Source organism: Ranitomeya imitator, chromosome 9 (genome assembly GCF_032444005.1).
Source record: "Ranitomeya imitator isolate aRanImi1 chromosome 9, aRanImi1.pri, whole genome shotgun sequence".
In the NCBI taxonomy this organism is placed as follows: domain Eukaryota; kingdom Metazoa; phylum Chordata; class Amphibia; order Anura; family Dendrobatidae; genus Ranitomeya; species Ranitomeya imitator.
The window spans coordinates 153824370-153850205 of NC_091290.1; the positions used below are offsets into that span (position 1 = coordinate 153824370).

Here is a 25836-nt window from a genome sequence, read left to right on the forward strand (position 1 = left end):
GGACTCTCGTGTGTGACGGAGGAGCACACAATCAGCACACCTAAACTGTCCATGGATGGGACTTATCCTAGGACTCTCGTGTGTGACGGAGGAGCACACAAGAGGCCACCTAAACTGTCCATGGATGGGACTTATCCTAGGACTCTCGTGTGTGACGGAGGAGCACACAATCAGCCACCTAAACGGTCCATGGATGAGACTTATCCTAGGACTCTCGTGTGTGACGGAGGAGCACACAAGAGGCCACCTAAACTGTCCATGGATGGGACTTATCCTAGGACTCTCATGTGTGACGGAGGAGCATACAAGAGGCCACCTAAACTGTCCATGGATGGGACTTATCCTAGGACTCTCGTGTGTGACGGAGGAGCACACAAGTGGCCACCTAAACTGTCCATGGATGGGACTTATCCTGGGACTCTCGTGTGTGACGGAGGAGCACACAAGCGGCCACCTAAACTGTCCATGGATGGGACTTATCCTAGGACTCTCGTGTGTGACGGAGGAGCACAGAAGAGGCCACCTAAACTGTGCATGGATGGGACTTATCCTAGGAGTCTCGTGTGTGATGGAGGGGGACACAAGCGGCCACCTAAACTGTCCATGGATGGGACTTATCCTAGGAGTCTCGTGTGTGATGGAGGGGGACACAAGTGGCCACCTAAACTGTCAATGGATGGGACTTATCCTAGGACTCTCATGTCTGACGGAGGAGCACACAATCAGCCACCTAAACTGTCCATGGATGGGACTTATCCTAGGACCCTCGTGTGTGATGGAGGGGGACACAAGCGGCCACCTAAACTGTCAATAATTGGGACTTATCCTAGGACTCTCATGTCTGACGGAGGAGCACACAATCAGCCACCTAAACTGTCCATGGATGGGACTTATCCTAGGACCCTCATGTGTGATGGAGGGGGACACAAGCGGCCACCTAAACGGTCCATGGATGGGACTTATCCTAGGACTCTCGTGTGTGATGGAGGGGGACACAAGCGGCCACCTAAACTGTCAATGGATGGGACTTATCCTAGGACTCTCATGTCTGATGGAGGAGCACAAAAGTGGCCACCTAAACTGTCCATGGATGGGACTTATCCTGGGACTCTCGTGTGTGATGGAGGAGCACACAAGTGGCCACCTAAATGGTCCATGGATGGGACTTATCCTGGGACTCTCGTGTGTGACGGAGGAGCACACAATCAGCCACCTAAACTGTCCATGGATGGGACTTATCCTAGGACTCTTATGTCTGACGGAGGAGCACACAATCAGCCACCTAAACTGTCCATGGATGGGACTTATCCTGGGACTCTCGTGTGTGATGGAGGAGCACACAAGTGGCCACCTAAACTGTCCATGGATGGGACTTATCCTAGGACTCTCGTGTGTGATGGAGGGGGACACAAGCGGCCACCTAAACGGTCCATGCATGGGACTTATCCTAGGACTCTCGTGTGTGACGGAGGAGCACACAAGAAGCCACCTAAACTGTCCATGGATGGGACTTATCCTAGGACTCTCGTGTGTGACGGAGGAGCACACAATCAGCCACCTAAACGGTCCATGGATGAGACTTATCCTAGGACTCTCGTGTGTGATGGAGGAGCACACAAGAGGCCACCTAAACTGTCCATGGATGGGACTTATCCTAGGACTCTCGTGTGTGACGGAGGAGCATACAAGAGGCCACCTAAACTGTCCATGGATGGGACTTATCCTAGGACTCTCGTGTGTGACGGAGGAGCACACAAGTGGCCACCTAAACTGTCCATGGATGGGACTTATCCTAGGACTCTCGTGTGTGTCGGAGGAGCACACAAGCGGCCACCTAAACTGTCCATCGATGGGACTTATCCTAGGACTCTCGTGTGTGTTGGAGGGGGACAGAAGAGGCCACCTAAACTGTCCATGGATGGGATTTATCCTAGGACTCTCGTGTGTGACGGAGGAGCACACAAGCGGCCACCTAAACTGTCCATGGATGGGACTTATCCTAGGACTCTCGTGTGTGACGGAGGAGCACACAAGAGGCCACCTAAACTGTCCATGGATGGGACTTATCCTAGGACTTTCGTGTGTGACGGAGGAGCACACAAGTGGCCACCTAAACTGTCCATGGATGGGACTTATCCTAGGACTCTCATGTGTGACGGAGGAGCACACAGGAGGCCATCTAAACTCTCCATGGATGGGACTTATCCTAGGACTTTCGTGTGTGACGGAGGAGCACACAAGTGGCCACCTAAACTGTCCATGGATGGGACTTATCCTAGGACTCTCATGTGTGACGGAGGAGCACAGAAGAGGCCACCTAAACGGTCCATGGATGGGACTTATCCTAGGACCCTCATGTCTGACGGAGGAGCACACAAGCGGCCACCTAAACTGTCCATGGATGGGACTTATCCTGGGACTCTCGTGTGTGACGGAGGAGCACACAAGAGGCCACCTAAACGGTCCATGGATGGGACTTATCCTAGGACCCTCATGTCTGACAAAGGAGCACACAAGCAGCCACCTAAACTGTCCATGGATCGGACTTATCCTAGGACTCTCGTGTCTGATGGAGGAGCACACAATCGGCCATCTACTGAAGGATGGGACTTATCCTAGGACTCTCGTGTGTGATGGAGGAGCACACAATCAGCACACCTAAACTGTCCATGGATGGGACTTATCTTAGGACTCTCATGTGTGATGGAAGAGCAGTTAAGAGGACATCTAAACTTCCTCACTATATATAATGGACTACTGTAGTGATATAATTACCCAGAGGGGAGGAAAAAAGACCACAGGTCCTATACTTAGATAAAACTTCCAACAATATTGTAATTCCTCTCCATCCATCTAATGGAATGCTCCAAATATGAAAGTATATGGAAAATGCATAATAACGCTGCCAAATGGAACGAAGGATCCCATTTATAAATATAGAAAGTGCTCTAGTGCCAAATTATCCAAAAAATGAAGAGACTCAACCCCAATGGTCAGAGACAGCTTTTGTCCAATATCCCATTACCTCGCATGGATATTTGCAGTGGTGACAAGTGTCTGGTATAGCGTCCCCTCACCCCGACGCGCGTTTCACTACCGGCTTCTTCCGGGGGCGTAGTCTTTTTTCCTCCCCTTTGGGTAATTATATCACTACAGTAGTCCATTGGGCACTAGAGCATTTTATTTACTAATAAGTGAGATTTGGTCCTGCTATTGGTAGGGTTATTTTGTGCACTATTACTGTCGGATATGCTAATTATTATTTGTCCTAGTACTGTACTATTTATGGAGGAAGTATATAATTTTGTTGAGAAGTCCACTTAGGTATATGATTTATATGGATGTTTTAGTGTCCTCTCTAACAGCGTCCCCTACATGACATTTTGTTGGTATACTTGTTTTTAATTTATAAATATAAATTTTATCATGGTCAAGGTCACATTTCAGTCCTAGTCCAGCCCTAAGGACAACACACTTATTCGACCTAATCATGGAACCTTTTGCCGAACCCATTAGAACAAATTACTTAATAAAGGGAATACCATTTAACATTAGGCAACGTAAAATAAGTCTATTCGCGGATGACAAACTAATCTTTACCACTGACCCGACCGATTCATTGAGAATTATTACTTCTACTATAAGAGACTTCTCTGCAGTTTCATACTATTAAATAAATGATTAAAAAAAATCTAAAATTTTAGGCTTTTTCATAGACCACATAACCAAAAAAATGATAGAAAAAGAAATTCCTTATAACTGGGAAAAACATCACATCCCATATTTAGGAATTATAATTACCAAATCTTTATGTAAAGTACTAGATGAAAATCTGAATCTTCTACAAAAACAGATTTTAAAAAAATATTGAGAATTTTGATAAAGCAAATGCTTCATCGCTTGGTAGGATTGTCTTATATAAAATGATAATCCTATCAAAACTTTGAAAAATCAAAAACACATGGTTAAGTGGGAAGAAGATATGACTATATGTTTTTCGCCTGAATCATGGAAAGAAGCAACTGAAATAACATACAAATCAAATGCAAATGCGAATATTCATGAGGATTACTTTAAAATCTTATCTCGTTGGTTAAACCTGTCAGATTAAAGCAGATTTTTGAGGACGGATCGGACTTATGCTGGAGGAACTGTACTTAAAACGCTAACGTATTACATATTTTCTAGTCATGTCCTAAAATAATGGACCTGTGGAAAGAAGTAGCTAATGTATGGAGCAATATTAACAACTCTGGAGTCGAATTGTCTCCTCAACTGGTTTTGTTCCCCCCAAAAATTAAATATCTCGCAATTCATCTATTTGCTGTGACAAAAATACTTAAGGCATCTAAGTGGAAAACAATAGATGTTCCCTCCATTTCAGAAATAATGAAAAGAAGGTCTACCCAGAATTCTTCCGAACATTCTTTCGCTCTAAGAAACAATTCCGCATGGTCATCTTGGAACCTATTTCTTTCCTCAAGTCGGAATTCCACGTTTATCTGATCCAACCTTCTTTCTTTTCCTAACTTTTCCTTCCCCATTCTTTTCTTCTTGCATTAACCTTTTTTACTGCTGATTCTTCATTATTTATCTTATTACTTACTTGTTTAATAGAACAAGTTTTAGATCACTCTGTTGTTTTATTACTCGTCGTATTGACTAGAACTATAATCCCCTTCCCAAAAATTGTTAAAAAATCCCCCCAAATAAAAAGAAAGTAGCCGAGAATCTCACAGCCCGATAAGTCACAAAAACAGCTGGCCAAAAAAAATCCCCAAAAATCAACAAGGGAGAACAGATGGTAACAAATTATAAAATACAATTGTTTGCTTCAGTCATTATATCTTGTAAGAGGAAAATGAAAGTGAAAGATAAAACAGACAGAGGAAACAATACCGGGAGGAGGAGGCAGATTCCGGGAGAAGGGCGGCGTGTGCTGCGGTCGGAATGTGGAGGAACACGGAAACAACCGACTGCAAAACTTCGAATATACAAAGTGATTTCCACTTTGCTACGACGTGAAGTGGGAACCTGTGAGACGGTGAGTTCTGCAAGGTCACGGCCCGGGGTGAGAATCAGCAGCCATCAAACACAGAGAAACCAATGTCACACCCATCCATGTTATGGTGTCCGAGTGTATGGGACAGAGTCATTGTCATGGAGCCGGGACTCTCCGCAGTCCTGCTCACACAGCAGCGGGTTTGTTACACTTGTATCCAGTGCTCTGAGCAATATATCACTAAACATTGTGCAGTGTAGCTCATCACATTGGAGACTTGAGCTTCTCAGAGCGTCATGGTCACCAAAAGGTACCTTCACACTCAGCAACTTTGCAACGAGAACGACAACGATCCGTGACGTTGCAGCGTCCTGGATAGCGATCTCGTTGTGTTTGACAGGCAGCAGCGATCTGGATCCCGCTGTGACATCGCTGGTCGGAGCTAGAAGTCCAGAACTTTATTTCGTCGTCAGGTCGGCATGTATCGTCATGTTTGACATCAAAAGCAACGATGTTAGCAATGTTTTACATGGAGCTAACAACCAGCGAGAACGATAAGTGAGTCGCCGTTACATCACTGGATCGCTCCTGCATCGTTCTGGAGTTTCTGTGTTTGACGTCTCTACAGCGACCTAAACAGCGACGCTGCAGTGATCGGCTCGTTGTCTATATCGCTGCAGCGTCACTGAGTGTGACGGTACCTAAAAACCCAAAGAAGCCAGCGGATCGCAGCAGCCTGACATTAGCAAAGGAGCGTTACATGGGAGCCCTCCACATCAACACATCTGTCTGTAGGATGACTACACATGTAGAGGGAGGACCGCTCTGTGACAGACATGTGTCCTAATAATGCTCAAAGGTTGTAGGAAGGAAATATCAGGTACAATGATCCAGTTAGGCTACGTTCACATTAGCGTTGCGCGCCGGTGCGTCGGCGACGCAACGGCGACGCACAAAAAACGCGTGCAAAAACGCTGCGTTTTGCGACGCGTGCGTCGTTTTTTGACGAAAATCGGACGCACGAAAAATGCAACTTGTTGCATTTTCTTGCGTCCGACGCTAGCGTCGGAAACGACGCACGTGTCGAAAAACGCAACCAAAAAAACGCACGCGTCCCCTATGTTAAACATAGGGGCGCGTCGCCGCTGCGTCGCCGACGCAACAGCGACGCACATTAGCGGAACGCTAATGTGAACGTAGCCTTACAGGGAGCGAAAGGGGCAAAATCTCTCTCTGCAGTAATGCTCTGCTGTATCCTGTCTGGTATTCTCAGCAATTCCTCCGGACAGTCTGTGTGACTCGGTTATAGTCTCTGCAGTAATGCTCTGCTGTATCCTGTCTGGTACTCTCAGCAATTCCTCCGGACAGTCTGTGTGACTCGGTTACAGTCTCGGCAGTAATGCTCTGCTGTATCCTGTCTGGTACTCTCAGCAGTTCCTCCGGACAGTCTGTGTGACTCGGTTATAGTCTCGGCAGTAATGCTCTGCTGTATCCTGTCTGGTATTCTCAGCAGTTCCTCTGGACAGTCTGTGTGACTCGGTTACATTCTCGGCAGTAATGCTCTGCTGTATCCTGTCTGGTACTCTCAGCAGTTCCTCTGGACAGTCTGTGTGACTCGGTTACATTCTCGGCAGTAATGCTCTGCTGTATCCTGTCTGGTACTCTCAGCAATTCCTCCGGACAGTCTGTGTGACTCGGTTACAGTCTCGGCAGTAATGCTCTGCTGTATCCTGTCTGGTACTCTCAGCAGTTCCTCCGGACAGTCTGTGTGACTCGGTTATAGTCTCGGCAGTAATGCTCTGCTGTATCCTGTCTGGTACTCTCAGCAGTTCCTCTGGACAGTCTGTGTGACTCGGTTATAGTCTCGGCAGTAATGCTCTGCTGTATCCTGTCTGGTACTCTCAGCAGTTCCTCTGGACAGTCTGTGTGACTCGGTTACAGTCTCGGCAGTAATGCTCTGCTGTATCCTGTCTGGTACTCTCAGCAGTTCCTCTGGACAGTCTGTGTGACTCGGTTACATTCTCGGCAGTAATGCTCTGCTGTATCCTGTCTGGTACTCTCAGCAGTTCCTCTGGACAGTCTGTGTGACTCGGTTATAGTCTCTGCAGTAATGCTCTGCTGTATCCTGTCTGGTATTCTCAGCAGTTCCTCTGGACAGTCTGTGTGACTCGGTTACATTCTCGGCAGTAATGCTCTGCTGTATCCTGTCTGGTACTCTCAGCAGTTCCTCTGGACAGTCTGTGTGACTCGGTTACATTCTCGGCAGTAATGCTCTGCTGTATCCTGTCTGGTACTCTCAGCAGTTCCTCTGGACAGTCTGTGTGACTCGGTTACAGTCTCGGCAGTAATGCTCTGCTGTATCCTGTCTGGTACTCTCAGCAGTTCCTCTGGACAGTCTGTGTGACTCGGTTACATTCTCGGCAGTAATGCTCTGCTGTATCCTGTCTGGTACTCTCAGCAGTTCCTCCAGACAGTCTGTGTGACTCGGTTATAGTCTCTGCAGTAATGCTCTGCTGTATCCTGTCTGGTACTCTCAGCAGTTCCTCTGGACAGTCTGTGTGACTCGGTTACAGTCTCGGCAGTAATGCTCTGCTGTATCCTGTCTGGTACTCTCAGCAGTTCCTCTGGACAGTCTGTGTGACTCGGTTACATTCTCGGCAGTAATGCTCTGCTGTATCCTGTCTGGTACTCTCAGCAGTTCCTCTGGACAGTCTGTGTGACTCGGTTATAGTCTCGGCAGTAATGCTCTGCTGTATCCTGTCTGGTACTCTCAGCAGTTCCTCTGGACAGTCTGTGTGACTCGGTTATAGTCTCTGCAGTAATGCTCTGCTGTATCCTGTCTGGTACTCTCAGCAGTTCCTCTGGACAGTCTGTGTGACTCGGTTATAGTCTCTGCAGTAATGCTCTGCTGTATCCTGTCTGGTATTCTCAGCAATTCCTCCGGAATTGCTAGAGTGTCCCCACTCACCCAATGTCTCCGTCCCACCTCTACTTTATGTCAGAGGCAATAATATTTTCTGCTTTCATTTCACAGCCGACTTCCACATCCTCTGCAGCAGCCTTAAAAATTATGGAGGTGGTGAAAAGCATTTTTACAGTTGCAAAAGCAATTTATGATCAGTGTGAACAGGCGGAGACCAACAAGAAGCGCTGCAGTCGCCTGAAGAGCAGAATTGAGCTGCTCTTGGTTCCGGTTGAGAAACTAAAAAATGATCCTGAAAAATCCAAAGAATTGGAGAGGACTCTGTCCGAGCTGTTGCTGAACCTGCAAAATGCCAAATGTTGGGTGGCGAAGTACTCGCCGAGCCGCTGGTGGTATAAGTTCCTGCGGGCGAGGGGCATACAGGACAAGTTCATGCACATCAGTGAGCAGCTGAGTAACTCGGCCCAGGTCCTCCAGCTTCTCATCAACGCTGAACTCAGAAAACAATTTCTTACATACTTTAATGATGAAAGTCTAAGGAAGCAGAATCTGAAGGACATTGAAGAGGACGTGAAAAGTCTGATGTCTCTAATACAGAGTACGTTTTCTAGACCTAGTACTGTTCACAGCTGAGGGTTTGCTTTATTGCTTTCCAGGTTGCACTATCCTCTGCTGTCCTGATAGTTGGATACAATGTAGAGTGCAGGTAACATGTATCTCTGGGGTCCTGAGGCTACTCGCAGAGGACTGCCGACAGCCTCGGTGTGTACAGTATGTGAAGACAGGGCGTCTGCATGGTTCATGGATATCAGCGAGCACAGGACACACGGGCGGCCATCTCTTCATGTCTGAGTGATGACCATTTGTTTTATGCAGGTGAGATGACATCTGTAAGTGACAGGGTGGATGCGAGGATCCAGCAGCTCCAGCAGATGTGTAAGTATAGCCGCAGATACAGTATGTAGGGATCATTCATGTCCTCGTGGTTTGGCCTCCAAGACTGTGGCCCTGTGTCCCTCCAGCTTGCGGCCATCCAGCCTGCATCCCTCCAACCTGCCTCACCTGCGTCCCTCCATCCTGCATCCCCCAGCCTGCGTCCCTCCAGCCTGCGTCCCCCCAGCTTGCGTCCCTCCAGCTTGCGTCCCTCCAGCCTGCGCCCCTCCAGCTTGCGGCCCTTCAGCCTGTGGCTCTCCAACCTGAGTCCCTCCAGCCTACAGCCCTTCAGCCTGTGGCTCACCAGCCTACGGCCCTCCAGCCTGTGTCCCCCCAGCCTGCATCCCTCCAGCCTGTGTCCCTCCAGCCTGCATCCCTCCAGCCTGTGGCTCTCCAACCTGCATCCCTCCTGTCATGATCCAGTTCTGAGATTATGTTCAGCTCTCTTGTCTCTGGACTGGTCATGTGGGAGTTAATCCTCTCTGCCTCACCCTGGAGCTGGCTGAGCTATTTAAGTCCTCTGCAGCCTGTGGGCCAGTGTCAGCTATAGTTCATCCTGCACTGTTTGAGCTCCTGACCTGGATCCCTGTTCTAGTGTTCCTCTTTGCCTCTGACTGCCTGCACCCGTTTGTTACTTGTTCTGACCTTTGGCCTGTACCCCGACTCCGTCTTACGTCTCACGTTTTGGTTACCACGTTCCCGGTAGGTTCTGACATCTTGCTTGCCCCCGATGATTCTCTGCTCACCCCTTCTGTACCGCGCTGCTATCTCCGTGTATGACCTTGGCTTGTTTCATGTCCCTTTCATTACCTGTGACACCTGTGTTGTTGTTCAGTGTTGCTGTGCTGTGTGTGCAGCCTCCTTTCCTTAATCAGCACCCCCTGGTGGAGGTTGCTCTATACTGCACTGCAGCAGCACATTACACCTCCAGCCTGCATCCCCCCAGCCTGCGTCGCTCCAGCCTGCATCCCTCCTGCCTGCGTCCCTCCAGCCTGTGGCTCTCCAACCTGCGTCCCTCCAGCCTGCATCCCCCCAGCTTGCATCCCTCCACCCTAAATCCCTTCAGCCTGTGGCTCTCCAACCTGCGTCCCTCCAGCCTGCAGCCCCCCAGCCTGCATACCTCCAACCTTTGGCTTTCCAACATGCGTTCCTCCAGTCTGTATCCCCCCAGCCTGCATCCCTCCAGCCTGCTTCCCCTCAGCCTGCGTCCCCCCAGCCTGCGTCCCTCCAGCCTGCATCCCTCCAACCTGCGTCCCCCCAGCTTGCGTCCCTCCAACCTGCGTCCCTCCACCTGTGTCCCTCCAGCCTGCATCCCCCCAGACTACATCCCCCCAGCCTGCATCCCCCCAGCCTGCGTCCCCCCAGCTTGCGTCCCTCCAACCTGCGTCCCTCCGCCTGTGTCCCTCCAGCCTGCGTCCCCCCAGCCTGCGTCCCCCCAGCCTGCGTCCCCCCAGCTTGCGTCCCTCCAACCTGCGTCCCTCCGCCTGTGTCCCTCCAGCCTGCGTCCCCCCAGCCTGCGTCCCCCCAGCCTGCGTCCCTCCAGCCTGCATCCCCCCAGCCTGCATCCCTCCATCCTGCATCCCTCCAACCTGTGTCCCTCCAGCCTGCGTCCCCCCAGCTTGCATCCCTCCATCCTGCATCCCCCCAGCTTGCGTCCCTCCAGCCTGCGTCCCCCCAGCTTGCGTCCCTCCAGCCTGCATCCCTCCAACCTGTGTCCCTCCAGGCTTCGGCCCCCCAGCTGCTGTGACGTCTTAGGCTGGAGACCAGTGCCACGCACCAAGTGATCACATACGGCAGCAGGTAGCCTAAGGGGCCTAGTCATTGTGAGATGTCAGATTGATTTTAATCACATAAGTAACTTTGGCGTCTTCCACAGTGCAAGCTGAGCTTGTGCGACCGTGGGATATAAAGGAGATTCGAGCTACTGATCTGAGGTGCAGGGATCTGCAAGAAATCCCTGGCAAGAAGACCACTGACAGCCACAGTCTGTACCTAGGGGAATATCACAAGAGCCCAGTGATGATCAAAGTCTTAAAGGGAGAACTGAACAGGAACGATGAGTAAGTTCCCTGGGCAGAGAAGCCAAAGATCCTCAGTGATCGTTCACAGACATGTGCGTCTTCTGTTTTCAGCTATGTGAGAGAAACCTTCCAGTCTGAGTGTAAGACCATGAAGAAATACGAAAGCCCAAACATCTTACGTCTTTATGGCATCTGCATTGATAACTCAGGTGAGAGGCGACCCCAATACGCGCTGATCTCCGCCTGCCCCATCTCCTCAGGGCCAGAAAATGACAGTAAACCTCAGACTGCGAGGGTCCAACACAACACAGAGGAGCAAAACTGGAAAATTATCAGCAGGTTATAACCAACACGTGAAATAACGATCAGAGAAGACTATAATCACATGTAACAATAGTAACAATAGTGCTGGTAGAAGTGTAGTCACACAATGTAATGGTACCGTAATATTCACATGTGTATGAGATAATCACACCGTATGATATAGTAATAGTGATAATCACAGCGTATGATATAGTAATAGTGATAATCACAGCGTATGATATAGTAATAGTGATAATCACACCGTATGATATAGTAATAGTGATAATCACAGCGTATGATATAGTAATAGTGATAATCACACCGTATGATATAGTAATAGTGATAATCACACCGTATGATATTGTAATAGTGATAATCACAGCGTATGATATAGTAATAGTGATAATCACAGCGTATGATATAGCAATAGTGATAATCACAGCGTATGATATAGTAATAGTGATAATCACACCGTATGATATAGTAATAGTGATAATCACAGCGTATGATATAGTAATAGTGATAATCACAGCGTATGATATAGTAATAGTGATAATCACAGCGTATGATATAGTAATAGTGATAATCACACCGTATGATATAGCAATAGTGATAATCACAGCGTATGATATAGTAATAGTGATAATCACACCGTATGATATAGTAATAGTGATAATCACAGCGTATGATATAGTAATAGTGATAATCACACCGTATGATATAGCAATAGTGATAATCACACCGTATGATATAGTAATAGTGATGATCACAGCGTATGATATAGTAATAGTGACGTATGGTGATAATCACAGCGTATGATATAGTAATAGTGATGATCACACCGTATGATATAGTAATAGTGATGATCACACCGTATGATATAGTAATAGTGACGTATGGTGATAATCACAGCGTATGATATAGTAATAGTGATGATCACACCGTATGATATAGTAATAGTGACGTATGGTGATAATCACAGCGTATGATATAGTAATAGTGATGATCACACCGTATGATATAGTAATAGTGATAATCACACCGTATGATATAGTAATAGTGATAATCACAGCGTATGATATAGTAATAGTGATAATCACACCGTATGATATAGCAATAGTGATAATCACACCGTATGATATAGTAATAGTGATAATCACACCGTATGATATAGTAATAGTGATAATCACAGCGTATGATATAGTAATAGTGATAATCACACCGTATGATATAGCAATAGTGATAATCACACCGTATGATATAGTAATAGTGATGATCACAGCGTATGATATAGTAATAGTGACGTATGGTGATAATCACAGCGTATGATATAGTAATAGTGATGATCACACCGTATGATATAGTAATAGTGATAATCACACCGTATGATATAGTAATAGTGATAATCACACCATATGATATAGTAATAGTGATAATAACACCGTATGATATAGTAATAGTGATAATCACAGCGTATGATAAAGTAATAGTGATAATCACACCGTATGATATAGTAATAGTGATAATCACAGCGTATGATATAGTAATAGTGATAATCACACCGTATGATATAGTAATAGTGATGATCACAGCGTATGATATAGTAATAGTGATAATCACACCATATGATATAGTAATAGTGATAATCACACCGTATGATATAGTAATAGTGATAATCACACCGTATGATATAGTAATAGTGATAATCACACCGTATGATATAGTAATAGTGATAATCACACCGTATGATATAGTAATAGTGATAATCACACCGTATGATATAGCAATAGTGATAATCACACCGTATGATATAGTAATAGTGATGATCACACCGTATGATATAGTAATAGTGATAATCACACCGTATGATATAGTAATAGTGATAATCACACCGTATGATATAGTAATAGTGATAATAACACCGTATGATATAGTAATAGTGATAATCACAGCGTATGATAAAGTAATAGTGATAATCACACCGTATGATATAGTAATAGTGATAATCACAGCGTATGATATAGTAATAGTGATAATCACACCGTATGATATAGTAATAGTGATGATCACAGCGTATGATATAGTAATAGTGATAATCACACCGTATGATATAGTAATAGTGATAATCACACCGTATGATATAGTAATAGTGATAATCACACCGTATGATATAGTAAGTGATAATCACACCGTATGATATAGTAATAGTGATAATCACACCGTATGATATAGTAATAGTGATAATCACACCGTATGATATAGTAATAGTGATAATCACACCGTATGATATAGCAATAGTGATAATCACACCGTATGATATAGTAATAGTGATAATCACACCGTATGATATAGTAATAGTGATGATCACAGCGTATGATATAGTAATAGTGACGTATGGTGATAATCACACCGTATGATATAGTAATAGTGATAATCACACCGTATGATATAGTAATAGTGATAATCACACCGTATGATATAGTAATAGTGATAATCACACCGTATGATATAGTAATAGTGATGATCACACCGTATGATATAGTAATAGTGATGATCACAGCGTATGATATAGTAATAGTGATGATCACAGCGTATGATATAGTAATAGTGACGTATGGTGATAATCACAGCGTATGATATAGTAATAGTGATAATCACACCGTATGATATAGTAATAGTGATGATCACAGCGTATGATATAGTAATAGTGATAATCACACCGTATGATATAGTAATAGTAATGATCACACCGTATGATATAGTAATAGTGATAATCACACCGTATGATATAGCAATAGTGATAATCACACCGTATGATATAGTAATAGTGATAATCACACCGTATGATATAGTAATAGTGATAATCACACCGTATGATATAGTAATAGTGATAATCACACCGTATGATATAGTAATAGTGACGTATGGTGATAATCACAGCGTATGATATAGTAATAGTGATAATCACACTGTATGATATAGTAATAGTGATGATCACAGCGTATGATATAGTAATAGTGATAATCACACCGTATGATATAGTAATAGTGATAATCACACCGTATGATATAGTAATAGTGATAATCACACACCGTATGATATAGTAATAGTGATAATCACACCGTATGATATAGTAATAGTGATAATCACACCGTATGATATAGTAATAGTGATGATCACAGCGTATGATATAGTAATAGTGATAATCACACCGTATGATATAGTAATAGTGATAATCACACCGTATGATATAGTAATAGTGATAATCATACCGTATGATATAGCAATAGTGATAATCACACCGTATGATATAGTAATAGTGATAATCACACCGTATGATATAGTAATAGTGATAATCACACCGTATGATATAGTAATAGTGATAATCACACCGTATGATATAGTAATAGTGATGATCACAGCGTATGATATAGTAATAGTGATAATCACACCGTATGATATAGTAATAGTGATAATCACACCGTATGATATAGTAATAGTGATAATCATACCATATGATATAGCAATAGTGATAATCACACCGTATGATATAGTAATAGTGATAATCACACCGTATGATATAGTAATAGTGACGTATGGTGATAATCACAGCGTATGATATAGTAATAGTGATAATCACAGCGTATGATATAGTAATAGTGATAATCACACCGTATGATATAGTAATAGTGATAATCACACCGTATGATATAGTAATAGTGATGATCACAGCGTATGATATAGTAATAGTGATAATCACACCGTATGATATAGTAATAGTGATAATCACACCGTATGATATAGTAATAGTGATAATCACACCGTATAATATAGTAATAGTGATAATCACACCGTATGATAGAGTAATAGTGATAATCACACCGTATGATATAGTAATAGTGATGATCACAGCGTATGATATAGTAATAGTGATAATCACACCGTATGATATAGTAATAGTGATAATCACACCGTATGATATAGTAATAGTGATAATCATACCGTATGATATAGCAATAGTGATAATCACACCGTATGATATAGTAATAGTGATAATCACACCGTATGATATAGTAATAGTGATAATCACACCGTATGATATAGTAATAGTGATAATCACACCGTATGATATAGTAATAGTGATAATCACACCGTATGATATAGTAATAGTGATAATCACACCGTATGATATAGTAATAGTGATAATCACACCGTATGATATAGTAATAGTGATAATCACACCGTATGATATAGTAATAGTGATAATCACACCGTATGATATATGTTGTGAGTTCTGTTTTTGGGCTCCCTCTGGTGGTTACTGATGGTACTGGGTGACTTGTCTTTCCTGGGTTTCTGGGTTCCACCTGTTCCATCAGCATATGGGAGTTTCCTATTTAACCTGGCTTTGCTGGCAGTTCCTCGCCGGTTATCAATGTATCCAGTGTGTCTTGTTACCTCTGCTCCCTGCTCCTAGAACCTTCTGGTCTAGCTAAGTTTGGATTTTCCTGTTTTGGTGTTTTGCTTTATTTGGTTTTTAGTCCAGCCTGCAGATATGTGATTCTTGCTGCTGGTTGCTCTAGTGGGCTGAAATTGCTCCTCATGTACCATGAGTTGGCACATGAGTTCAAGTAATTTCAGGATGGTTTTTTGAAGGGTTTTTCGCTGACCGCGCAGTTCACTTTTGTATCCTCTGCTATCTAGCTTTAGCGGGCCTCATTTTGCTGAAACTGTTTTCATACTGCGTATGTGCTTTCCTCTCATTTCACCGTCATTATATGTGGGGGGCTGCTATTTCTGTGGGGGATTTCTCTGGAGGCAAGAGAGGTCTGTGTTTCTTCTAATAGGGGAAGTTAGATCTTCGGCTGGAGCGAGACGTCTAGGATCATCGTAGGCACGTTCCCCGGCTACTTTTATTTGTGTGTTAGGTTCAGGGTCGCGGTCAGCTCAGGTTCCATCGCCCTAGAGCTTGTTTGTATCTGTGCTTGTCCTTTAGTGATCCCCTGCCATTGGGATCATGACAGATATAGTAATAGTGATGATCACAGCGTATGATATAGTAATAGTGATAATCACACCGTATGATATAGTAATAGTGATAATCACACCGTATGATATAGTAATAGTGATAATCACACCGTATGATATAGTAATAGTGATAATCACACCGTATGATATAGTAATAGTGATAATCACACAGTATGATATAGTAATAGTGATAATCACACCGTATGATATAGCAATAGTGATAATCATACCGTATGATATAGCAATAGTGATAATCACACCGTATGATATAGTAATAGTGATAATGACACCGTATGATATAGTAATAGTGATAATCACACCGTATGATATAGTAATAGTGATAATCACACCGTATGATATAGTAATAGTGATAATCACACCGTATGATATAGTAATAGTGATAATCACAGCGTATGATATAGTAATAGTGATAATCACACCGTATTATATAGTAATAGTGATAATCACACCGTATGATATAGTAATAGTGATAATCATACCGTATGATATAGCAATAGTGATAATCACACCGTATGATATAGTAATAGTGATAATCACACCGTATGATATAGTAATAGTGACGTATGGTGATAATCACAGCGTATGATATAGTAATAGTGATAATCACACCGTATGATATAGTAATAGTGATAATCACACCGTATGATATAGTAATAGTGATGATCACACCGTATGATATAGTAATAGTGATAATCACACCGTATGATATAGTAATAGTGATGATCACAGCGTATAATATAGTAATAGTGATAATCACACCGTATGATATAGTAATAGTGATAATCACACCGTATGATATAGTAATAGTGATAATCACACCGTATAATATAGTAATAGTGATAATCACACCGTATGATAGAGTAATAGTGATAATCACACCGTATGATATAGTAATAGTGATGATCACAGCGTATGATATAGTAATAGTGATAATCACACCGTATGATATAGTAATAGTGATAATCACACCGTATGATATAGTAATAGTGATAATCATACCGTATGATATAGCAATAGTGATAATCACACCGTATGATATAGTAATAGTGATAATCACACCGTATGATATAGTAATAGTGATAATCACACCGTATGATATAGTAATAGTGATAATCACACCGTATGATATAGTAATAGTGATAATCACACCGTATGATATAGTAATAGTGATAATCACACCGTATGATATAGTAATAGTGATAATCACACCGTATGATATATGTTGTGAGTTCTGTTTTTGGGCTCCCTCTGGTGGTTACTGATGGTACTGGGTGACTTGTCTTTCCTGGGTTTCTGGGTTCCACCTGTTCCATCAGCATATGGGAGTTTCCTATTTAACCTGGCTTTGCTGGCAGTTCCTCGCCGGTTATCAATGTATCCAGTGTGTCTTGTTACCTCTGCTCCCTGCTCCTAGAACCTTCTGGTCTAGCTAAGTTTGGATTTTCCTGTTTTGGTGTTTTGCTTTATTTGGTTTTTAGTCCAGCCTGCAGATATGTGATTCTTGCTGCTGGTTGCTCTAGTGGGCTGAAATTGCTCCTCATGTACCATGAGTTGGCACATGAGTTCAAGTAATTTCAGGATGGTTTTTTGAAGGGTTTTTCGCTGACCGCGCAGTTCACTTTTGTATCCTCTGCTATCTAGCTTTAGCGGGCCTCATTTTGCTGAAACTGTTTTCATACTGCGTATGTGCTTTCCTCTCATTTCACCGTCATTATATGTGGGGGGCTGCTATTTCTGTGGGGGATTTCTCTGGAGGCAAGAGAGGTCTGTGTTTCTTCTAATAGGGGAAGTTAGATCTTCGGCTGGAGCGAGACGTCTAGGATCATCGTAGGCACGTTCCCCGGCTACTTTTATTTGTGTGTTAGGTTCAGGGTCGCGGTCAGCTCAGGTTCCATCGCCCTAGAGCTTGTTTGTATCTGTGCTTGTCCTTTAGTGATCCCCTGCCATTGGGATCATGACAGATATAGTAATAGTGATGATCACAGCGTATGATATAGTAATAGTGATAATCACACCGTATGATATAGTAATAGTGATAATCACACCGTATGATATAGTAATAGTGATAATCACACCGTATGATATAGTAATAGTGATAATCACACCGTATGATATAGTAATAGTGATAATCACACAGTATGATATAGTAATAGTGATAATCACACCGTATGATATAGCAATAGTGATAATCATACCGTATGATATAGCAATAGTGATAATCACACCGTATGATATAGTAATAGTGATAATGACACCGTATGATATAGTAATAGTGATAATCACACCGTATGATATAGTAATAGTGATAATCACACCGTATGATATAGTAATAGTGATAATCACACCGTATGATATAGTAATAGTGATAATCACACCGTATGATATAGTAATAGTGATAATCACAGCGTATGATATAGTAATAGTGATAATCACACCGTATTATATAGTAATAGTGATAATCACACCGTATGATATAGTAATAGTGATAATCATACCGTATGATATAGCAATAGTGATAATCACACCGTATGATATAGTAATAGTGATAATCACACCGTATGATATAGTAATAGTGACGTATGGTGATAATCACAGCGTATGATATAGTAATAGTGATAATCACACCGTATGATATAGTAATAGTGATAATCACACCGTATGATATAGTAATAGTGATGATCACACCGTATGATATAGTAATAGTGATAATCACACCGTATGATATAGTAATAGTGATGATCACAGCGTATAATATAGTAATAGTGATAATCACACCGTATGATATAGTAATAGTGATAATCACACCGTATGATATAGTAATAGTGATAATCACACCGTATAATATAGTAATAGTGATAATCACACCGTATGATAGAGTAATAGTGATAATCACACCGTATGATATAGTAATAGTGATGATCACAGCGTATGATATAGTAATAGTGATAATCACACCGTATGATATAGTAATAGTGATAATCACACCGTATGATATAGTAATAGTGATAATCATACCGTATGATATAGCAATAGTGATAATCACACCGTATGATATAGTAATAGTGATAATCACACCGTATGATATAGTAATAGTGATAATCACACCGTATGATATAGTAATAGTGATAATCACACCGTATGATATAGTAATAGTGATAATCACACCGTATGATATAGTAATAGTGATAATCACACCGTATGATATAGTAATAGTGATAATCACACCGTATGATATATGTTGTGAGTTCTGTTTTTGGGCTCCCTCTGGTGGTTACTGATGGTACTGGGTGACTTGTCTTTCCTGGGTTTCTGGGTTCCACCTGTTCCATCAGCATATGGGAGTTTCCTATTTAACCTGGCTTTGCTGGCAGTTCCTCGCCGGTTATCAATGTATCCAGTGTGTCTTGTTACCTCTGCTCCCTGCTCCTAGAACCTTCTGGTCTAGCTAAGTTTGGATTTTCCTGTTTTGGTGTTTTGCTTTATTTGGTTTTTAGTCCAGCCTGCAGATATGTGATTCTTGCTGCTGGTTGCTCTAGTGGGCTGAAATTGCTCCTCATGTACCATGAGTTGGCACATGAGTTCAAGTAATTTCAGGATGGTTTTTTGAAGGGTTTTTCGCTGACCGCGCAGTTCACTTTTGTATCCTCTGCTATCTAGCTTTAGCGGGCCTCATTTTGCTGAAACTGTTTTCATACTGCGTATGTGCTTTCCTCTCATTTCACCGTCATTATATGTGGGGGGCTGCTATTTCTGTGGGGGATTTCTCTGGAGGCAAGAGAGGTCTGTGTTTCTTCTAATAGGGGAAGTTAGATCTTCGGCTGGAGCGAGACGTCTAGGATCATCGTAGGCACGTTCCCCGGCTACTTTTATTTGTGTGTTAGGTTCAGGGTCGCGGTCAGCTCAGGTTCCATTGCCCTAGAGCTTGTTTGTATCTGTGCTTGTCCTTTAGTGATCCCCTGCCATTGGGATCATGACAGATATAGTAATAGTGATGATCACAGCGTATGATATAGTAATAGTGATAATCACACCGTATGATATAGTAATAGTGATAATCACACCGTATGATATAGTAATAGTGATAATCACACCGTATGATATAGTAATAGTGATAATCACACCGTATGATATAGTAATAGTGATAATCACACAGTATGATATAGTAATAGTGATAATCACACCGTATGATATAGCAATAGTGATAATCATACCGTATGATATAGCAATAGTGATAATCACACCGTATGATATAGTAATAGTGATAATGACACCGTATGATATAGTAATAGTGATAATCACACCGTATGATATAGTAATAGTGATAATCACACCGTATGATATAGTAATAGTGATAATCACACCGTATGATAAAGTAATAGTGATAATCACACCGTATGATATAGCAATAGTGATAATCACACCGTATGATATAGTAATAGTGATAATCACACCGTATGATAAAGTAATAGTGATAATCACACCGTATGATATAGCAATAGTGATAATCACACCGTATGATATAGTAATAGTGATAATCACACCGTATGATATAGCAATAGTGATAATCATACCGTATGATATAGCAATAGTGATAATCACACCGTATGATATAGCAATAGTGATAATCATACCGTATGATATAGCAATAGTGATAATCACACCGTATGATATAGTAATAGTGATAATCACACCGTATGATATAGTAATAGTGATAATCACACCGTATGATATAGTAATAGTGATGATCACACCGTATGATATAGTAATAGTGATAATCACACCGTATGATATAGTAATAGTGATAATCACACCGTATGATATAGTAATAGTGATGATCACACCGTATGGTATAGTAATAGTGATAATCACAGCATATGGTATAGTAATAGTGATAATCACACAGTATGATATAGTAATAGTGATAATCACACAGTATGATATAGTAATGGTGATAATCACACCGTATGATATAGTAATAGTGATGATCACACCGTATGATATAGTAATAGTGATAATCACAGCATATGGTATAGTAATAGTGATAATCACACCGTATGATATAGTAATAGTGATAATCACACAGTATGATATAGTAATAGTGATAATCACACCGTATGATATAGTAATAGTGATAATCACACCGTATGATATAGTAATAGTGATAATCACACCGTATGATATAGTAATAGTGATAATCACAGCATATGGTATAGTAATAGTGATAATCACACCGTATGATATAGTAATAGTGATAATCACAGCATATGGTATAGTAATAGTGATAATCACACCGTATGGTATAGTAATAGTGATAATCACACAGTATGGTATAGTAATAGTGATAATCACAGCATATGGTATAGTAATAGTGATAATCACAGCATATGGTATAGTAATAGTGATAATCACAGCATATGGTATAGTAATAGTGATAATCACAGCATATGGTATAGTAATAGTGATAATCACACCGTATGGTATAGTAATAGTGATAATCACACAGTATGGTATAGTAATAGTGATAATCACAGCATATGGTATAGTAATAGTGATAATCACAGCATATGGTATAGTAATAGTGATAATCACACCGTATGATATAGTAATAGTGATAATCACACCGTATGGTATAGTAATAGTGATGATCACACCGTATGATATAGTAATAGTGATGATCACACCGTATGATATAGTAATAGTGATAATCACACCGTATGGTATAGTAATAGTGATGATCACACCGTATGATATAGTAATAGTGATGATCACACCGTATGATATAGTAATAGTGATAATCACAGCATATGGTATAGTAATAGTGATAATCACACCGTATGATATAGTAATAGTGATAATCACACCGTATGATATAGTAATAGTGATAATCACACCGTATGATATAGTAATAGTGATGATCACACCGTATGATATAGTAATAGTGATAATCACACCGTATGATATAGTAATAGTGATAATCACAGCATATGGTATAGTAATAGTGATAATCACACCGTATGATATAGTAATAGTGATGATCACACCGTATGATATAGTAATAGTGATAATCACACCGTATGATATAGTAATAGTGATAATCACACCGTATGATATAGTAATAGTGATAATCACACCGTATGATATAGTAATAGTGATAATCACAGCATATGGTATAGTAATAGTGATAATCACACCGTATGATATAGTAATAGTGATGATCACACCGTATGATATAGTAATAGTGATAATCACACCGTATGATATAGTAATAGTGATAATCACACCGTATGATATAGTAATAATCACACTGTATGATATAGTAATAGTGATAATCACACTGTATGGTATAGTAATAGTGATAATCACACATTATGGTATAGTAATAGTGATAATCACACTGTATGATATAGTAATAGTGATAATCACACAGTATGGTATAGTAATAGTGATAATCACACAGTATGGTATAGTAATAGTGATAATCACACAGTATGGTATAGTAATAGTGATAATCACACAGTATGGTATAGTAATAGTGATAATCACACAGTATGGTATAGTAATAGTGATAATCACACAGTATGGTATAGTAATAGTGATAATCACACAGTATGGTATAGTAATAGTGATAATCACACCGTATGGTATAGTAATAGTGATAATCACACATTATGGTATAGTAATAGTGATAATCACACATTATGGTATAGTAATAGTGACGTATGGTGATAATCACACAGTATGATACAGTATTAGTGGATGATAGGACCTGGAGATGGTGAAGGCGCACTCTGAATGCATCTTTCCCTCTCTTTTCTCTCCTCCTTACCGTCTCTGCTTCTGGAGCTCACTGTGTCGTCTCCCCTGGTCCAGGCAGAGACCCCCAATACTCCCTTGTGATGGAATACTGTGAGAAAGGGACCCTGAGAGAGCTGCTGAGACGAGAGCCCGGCCTGTCATGGGAGTGTCGTGTCCAGATGTCTCTAGATGCAGCCAGAGCCTTATACCGGTGCTGTATCCCACCTGTCAGGGCCGGGGGTCCGACCCTGGAGACGATCTGCATGCCGCCAGCACATGGTGATTACTCTCGATAGTAACTGTGACCTCGTATTTATAGATTACACCAGACAGAGGTGAAAGCCATTCTGCACGGCAGTCTGAGCAGCTCCAGGCTCTGGGTGGACAGGACGTACTGTGTAAAGGTAAAGTACAGCTGCGATCACAGCTTTCCACGCTGTCTGATCAGTGCAGTCTGAAGTCTGGACATTGCATAGTATCATTCTCGCCACATCATATGTGACGCCATTTTCTATCTGCAGTTATCAGGGTTTGAGTTCTCCAAGACGGAGTCATCTATGAGAAGGAATCCAGTGGAAAGTCCAGCAAAAAGCAGCGAACTGGTGTATGTGGCCCCCGAGACCTGGCGGGACATCAACACCTACAACAAGCGGAGCGAGATCTATAGGTAACAGCCCAGCACGGGGTGATGGACAGTGCAGAGACTAATTACGGTGTGCTAGAACTGGGGGCAAGCTAGGACTGGGGACAAGCTAGGACTGGGGACGAGCTAGGACTGGAGGTGAGCTAGGATGTGAGGCATGCTAGGACTGGGGGCAAGCTAGGACTGGGGGCGAGCTAGGATGTGAGGCATGCTAGGACTGGGGGCGAGCTAGGCCTGGGGGCGAGCTAGGATGTGAGGCATGCTAGGACTGGGGGCGAGCTGTTATGTTTGCTAATGACAGGTGTTATGAAGGCAATCCAGAAACACAGTGTGCTTAGCGATCAGAGCGCACACAGTGATCTGACAAATACCCAAAAATACAAGAACGAGCTCTGAGACGTGGAAACTCTGTAGACTGCACACCTGATCCTATCCTAAACACAACTAAAAGCGGCTGTGGATTGCGCCTAACAACTACCTAGGCAACTCGGCACAGCCTAAGAAACTAGCTAGCCTGAAGATAGAAAAATAGGCCTGACTTGCCCCAGAGAAATTCCCCAAAGGAAAAGGCAGCCCCCCACATATAATGACTGTGAGTAAGATGAAAAGACAAAACGTAGGGATGAAATAGATTCAGCAAAGTGGGGCCCGATATTCTAGGACAGAGCGAGGACAGTAAAGCGAACTTTGCAGTCTACAAAAAACTCTAAAGCAAAACCACGCAAAGGGGGCAAAAAAAAAACCCACCGTGCCGAACTAACGGCACGGCGGTACACCCTTTGCGTCTCAGAGCTTCCAGCAAAACAAAAGACAAGCTGGACAGAAAAAAAAGCAACAAAAAAGCAAAAAGCACTTAGCTATACAGAGCAGCAGGTCACAGGAACAATCAGGAGAAGCTCAGATCCAACACTGAAACATTGACAAGGAGCAAGGATAGCAGCATCAGGCGGAGTTAAGTAATGAAGCAGTTAACGAGCTCACCAGAACACCTGAGGGAGGAAGCTCAGAAGCTGCAGTACCACTTGTGACCACAGGAGTGAATTCAGCCACAGAATTCACAACAGCGAGCTAGGCCTGGGGGCGAGCTAGGATGTGAGGCGTGCTAGGACTGGGGGCGAGCTAGGACAGGCGGCGAGCTAAGCCTGGGGACGAGCTAAGACTGGCGGCGAGCTAGGACTGTGGACGAGCTAGGACTAGGGGCAAACTAGGACCGGGGCGAGCTAGGACGTGGGGCGTGCTAGGACTGGGGGCGAGGTAGGACTGGGGCAAGCTAGGACTGAGGGCGAGCTAGGAAAGTCGGTGAGCTAGGACTGGGGGCGTGCTAGGACCGGGGGCGAGCTAGGACTGGGGGCGAGCTAGGACTGGGGGTGAGCTAGGACTGAGGGCGAGCTAGGAAAGGCAGTGAGCTAGGACTGGGGCGAGCTAGGACCGGGGACGAACTAGGACCGGGGGCGAGCTAGGAAAGGCAGTGAGCTAGGACTGGGGTCGAGCTAGGACCGGGGCGAGCTAGGACAGGCGGCAAGCTAGGACCGGGGGCGTGCTAGGACCGGGGGCGAGCTACAATGGGCCGCAAGCTTCTTCAATGTCTGACCACCTTCTCTTGCAGTTTAGGAGTAGTGATCTTCGAGATTGCGGTTGGTGGATTCCTTTTTGCAAGGTGAGCTGAGCTCTGCGGCACATGGAAGCAGATATTTCATCATCGGAGAGGATATTAGTGCCACAAGACATCACTCATATAGCGGACCACTGCTCCCCTGCCTGCGACATGCAGACATATTCTCAGGGACCCCAAAGGTGAAAGCCATAGAAGTAGCCACATCTGACGACCATCAGCTCTCACCCTACACCACATATTCATTTACCACCATATTTGTGACAATATTCTGTGATAAGATTGCTGACACACTAATCAGAGCCTGTGGATTTCCCGCAGGCGCCATGTTATCTGTCACCGGTTATCGCTCAGTGTCTCCTGGGATCAGACCACACACAGACTTTGTGATGCGTCTCCTAGAATTAGACTACAGACTTTGTGACGCGTCTCCATTGTTCAGACTACACACAGACTTTGTGACGCGTCTCCCGGGTTCAGACTACACACAGACTTTGTAACGCGTCTCCGTTGTTCAGACTACACGCAGACTTTGTGACGCGTCTCCGTTGTTCA

The 25836-nt window shown here is 42.8% G+C and overlaps 1 protein-coding gene across 2 annotated transcripts in view; it reads left to right on the forward strand.

The window, feature by feature from the left end:
- Positions 1-4867: 4867 nt before the first annotated feature.
- The window catches only part of LOC138649273 (mixed lineage kinase domain-like protein), a 28090-nt gene continuing 7121 nt past the window's right edge, over positions 4868-25836 (forward strand). The window contains exons 1-9 of one of the 2 annotated variants that reach the window (XR_011315283.1): positions 4868-5044; positions 8037-8523; positions 8802-8861; positions 10735-10918; positions 10991-11088; positions 23102-23237; positions 23346-23430; positions 23548-23693; positions 25276-25326. Coding sequence is in view for 1 of the 2 variants with exons in the window: in XM_069739514.1 (XP_069595615.1) it covers positions 8073-8523; positions 8802-8861; positions 10735-10918; positions 10991-11088; positions 23102-23237; positions 23346-23430; positions 23548-23693; positions 25276-25326 (1211 nt within the window). In the remaining variant the exon portion in view is untranslated. The remainder of the gene's footprint in view (positions 5045-8036; positions 8524-8801; positions 8862-10734; positions 10919-10990; positions 11089-23101; positions 23238-23345; positions 23431-23547; positions 23694-25275; positions 25327-25836) is intronic. The other variant, XM_069739514.1, reaches the window with a different exon arrangement.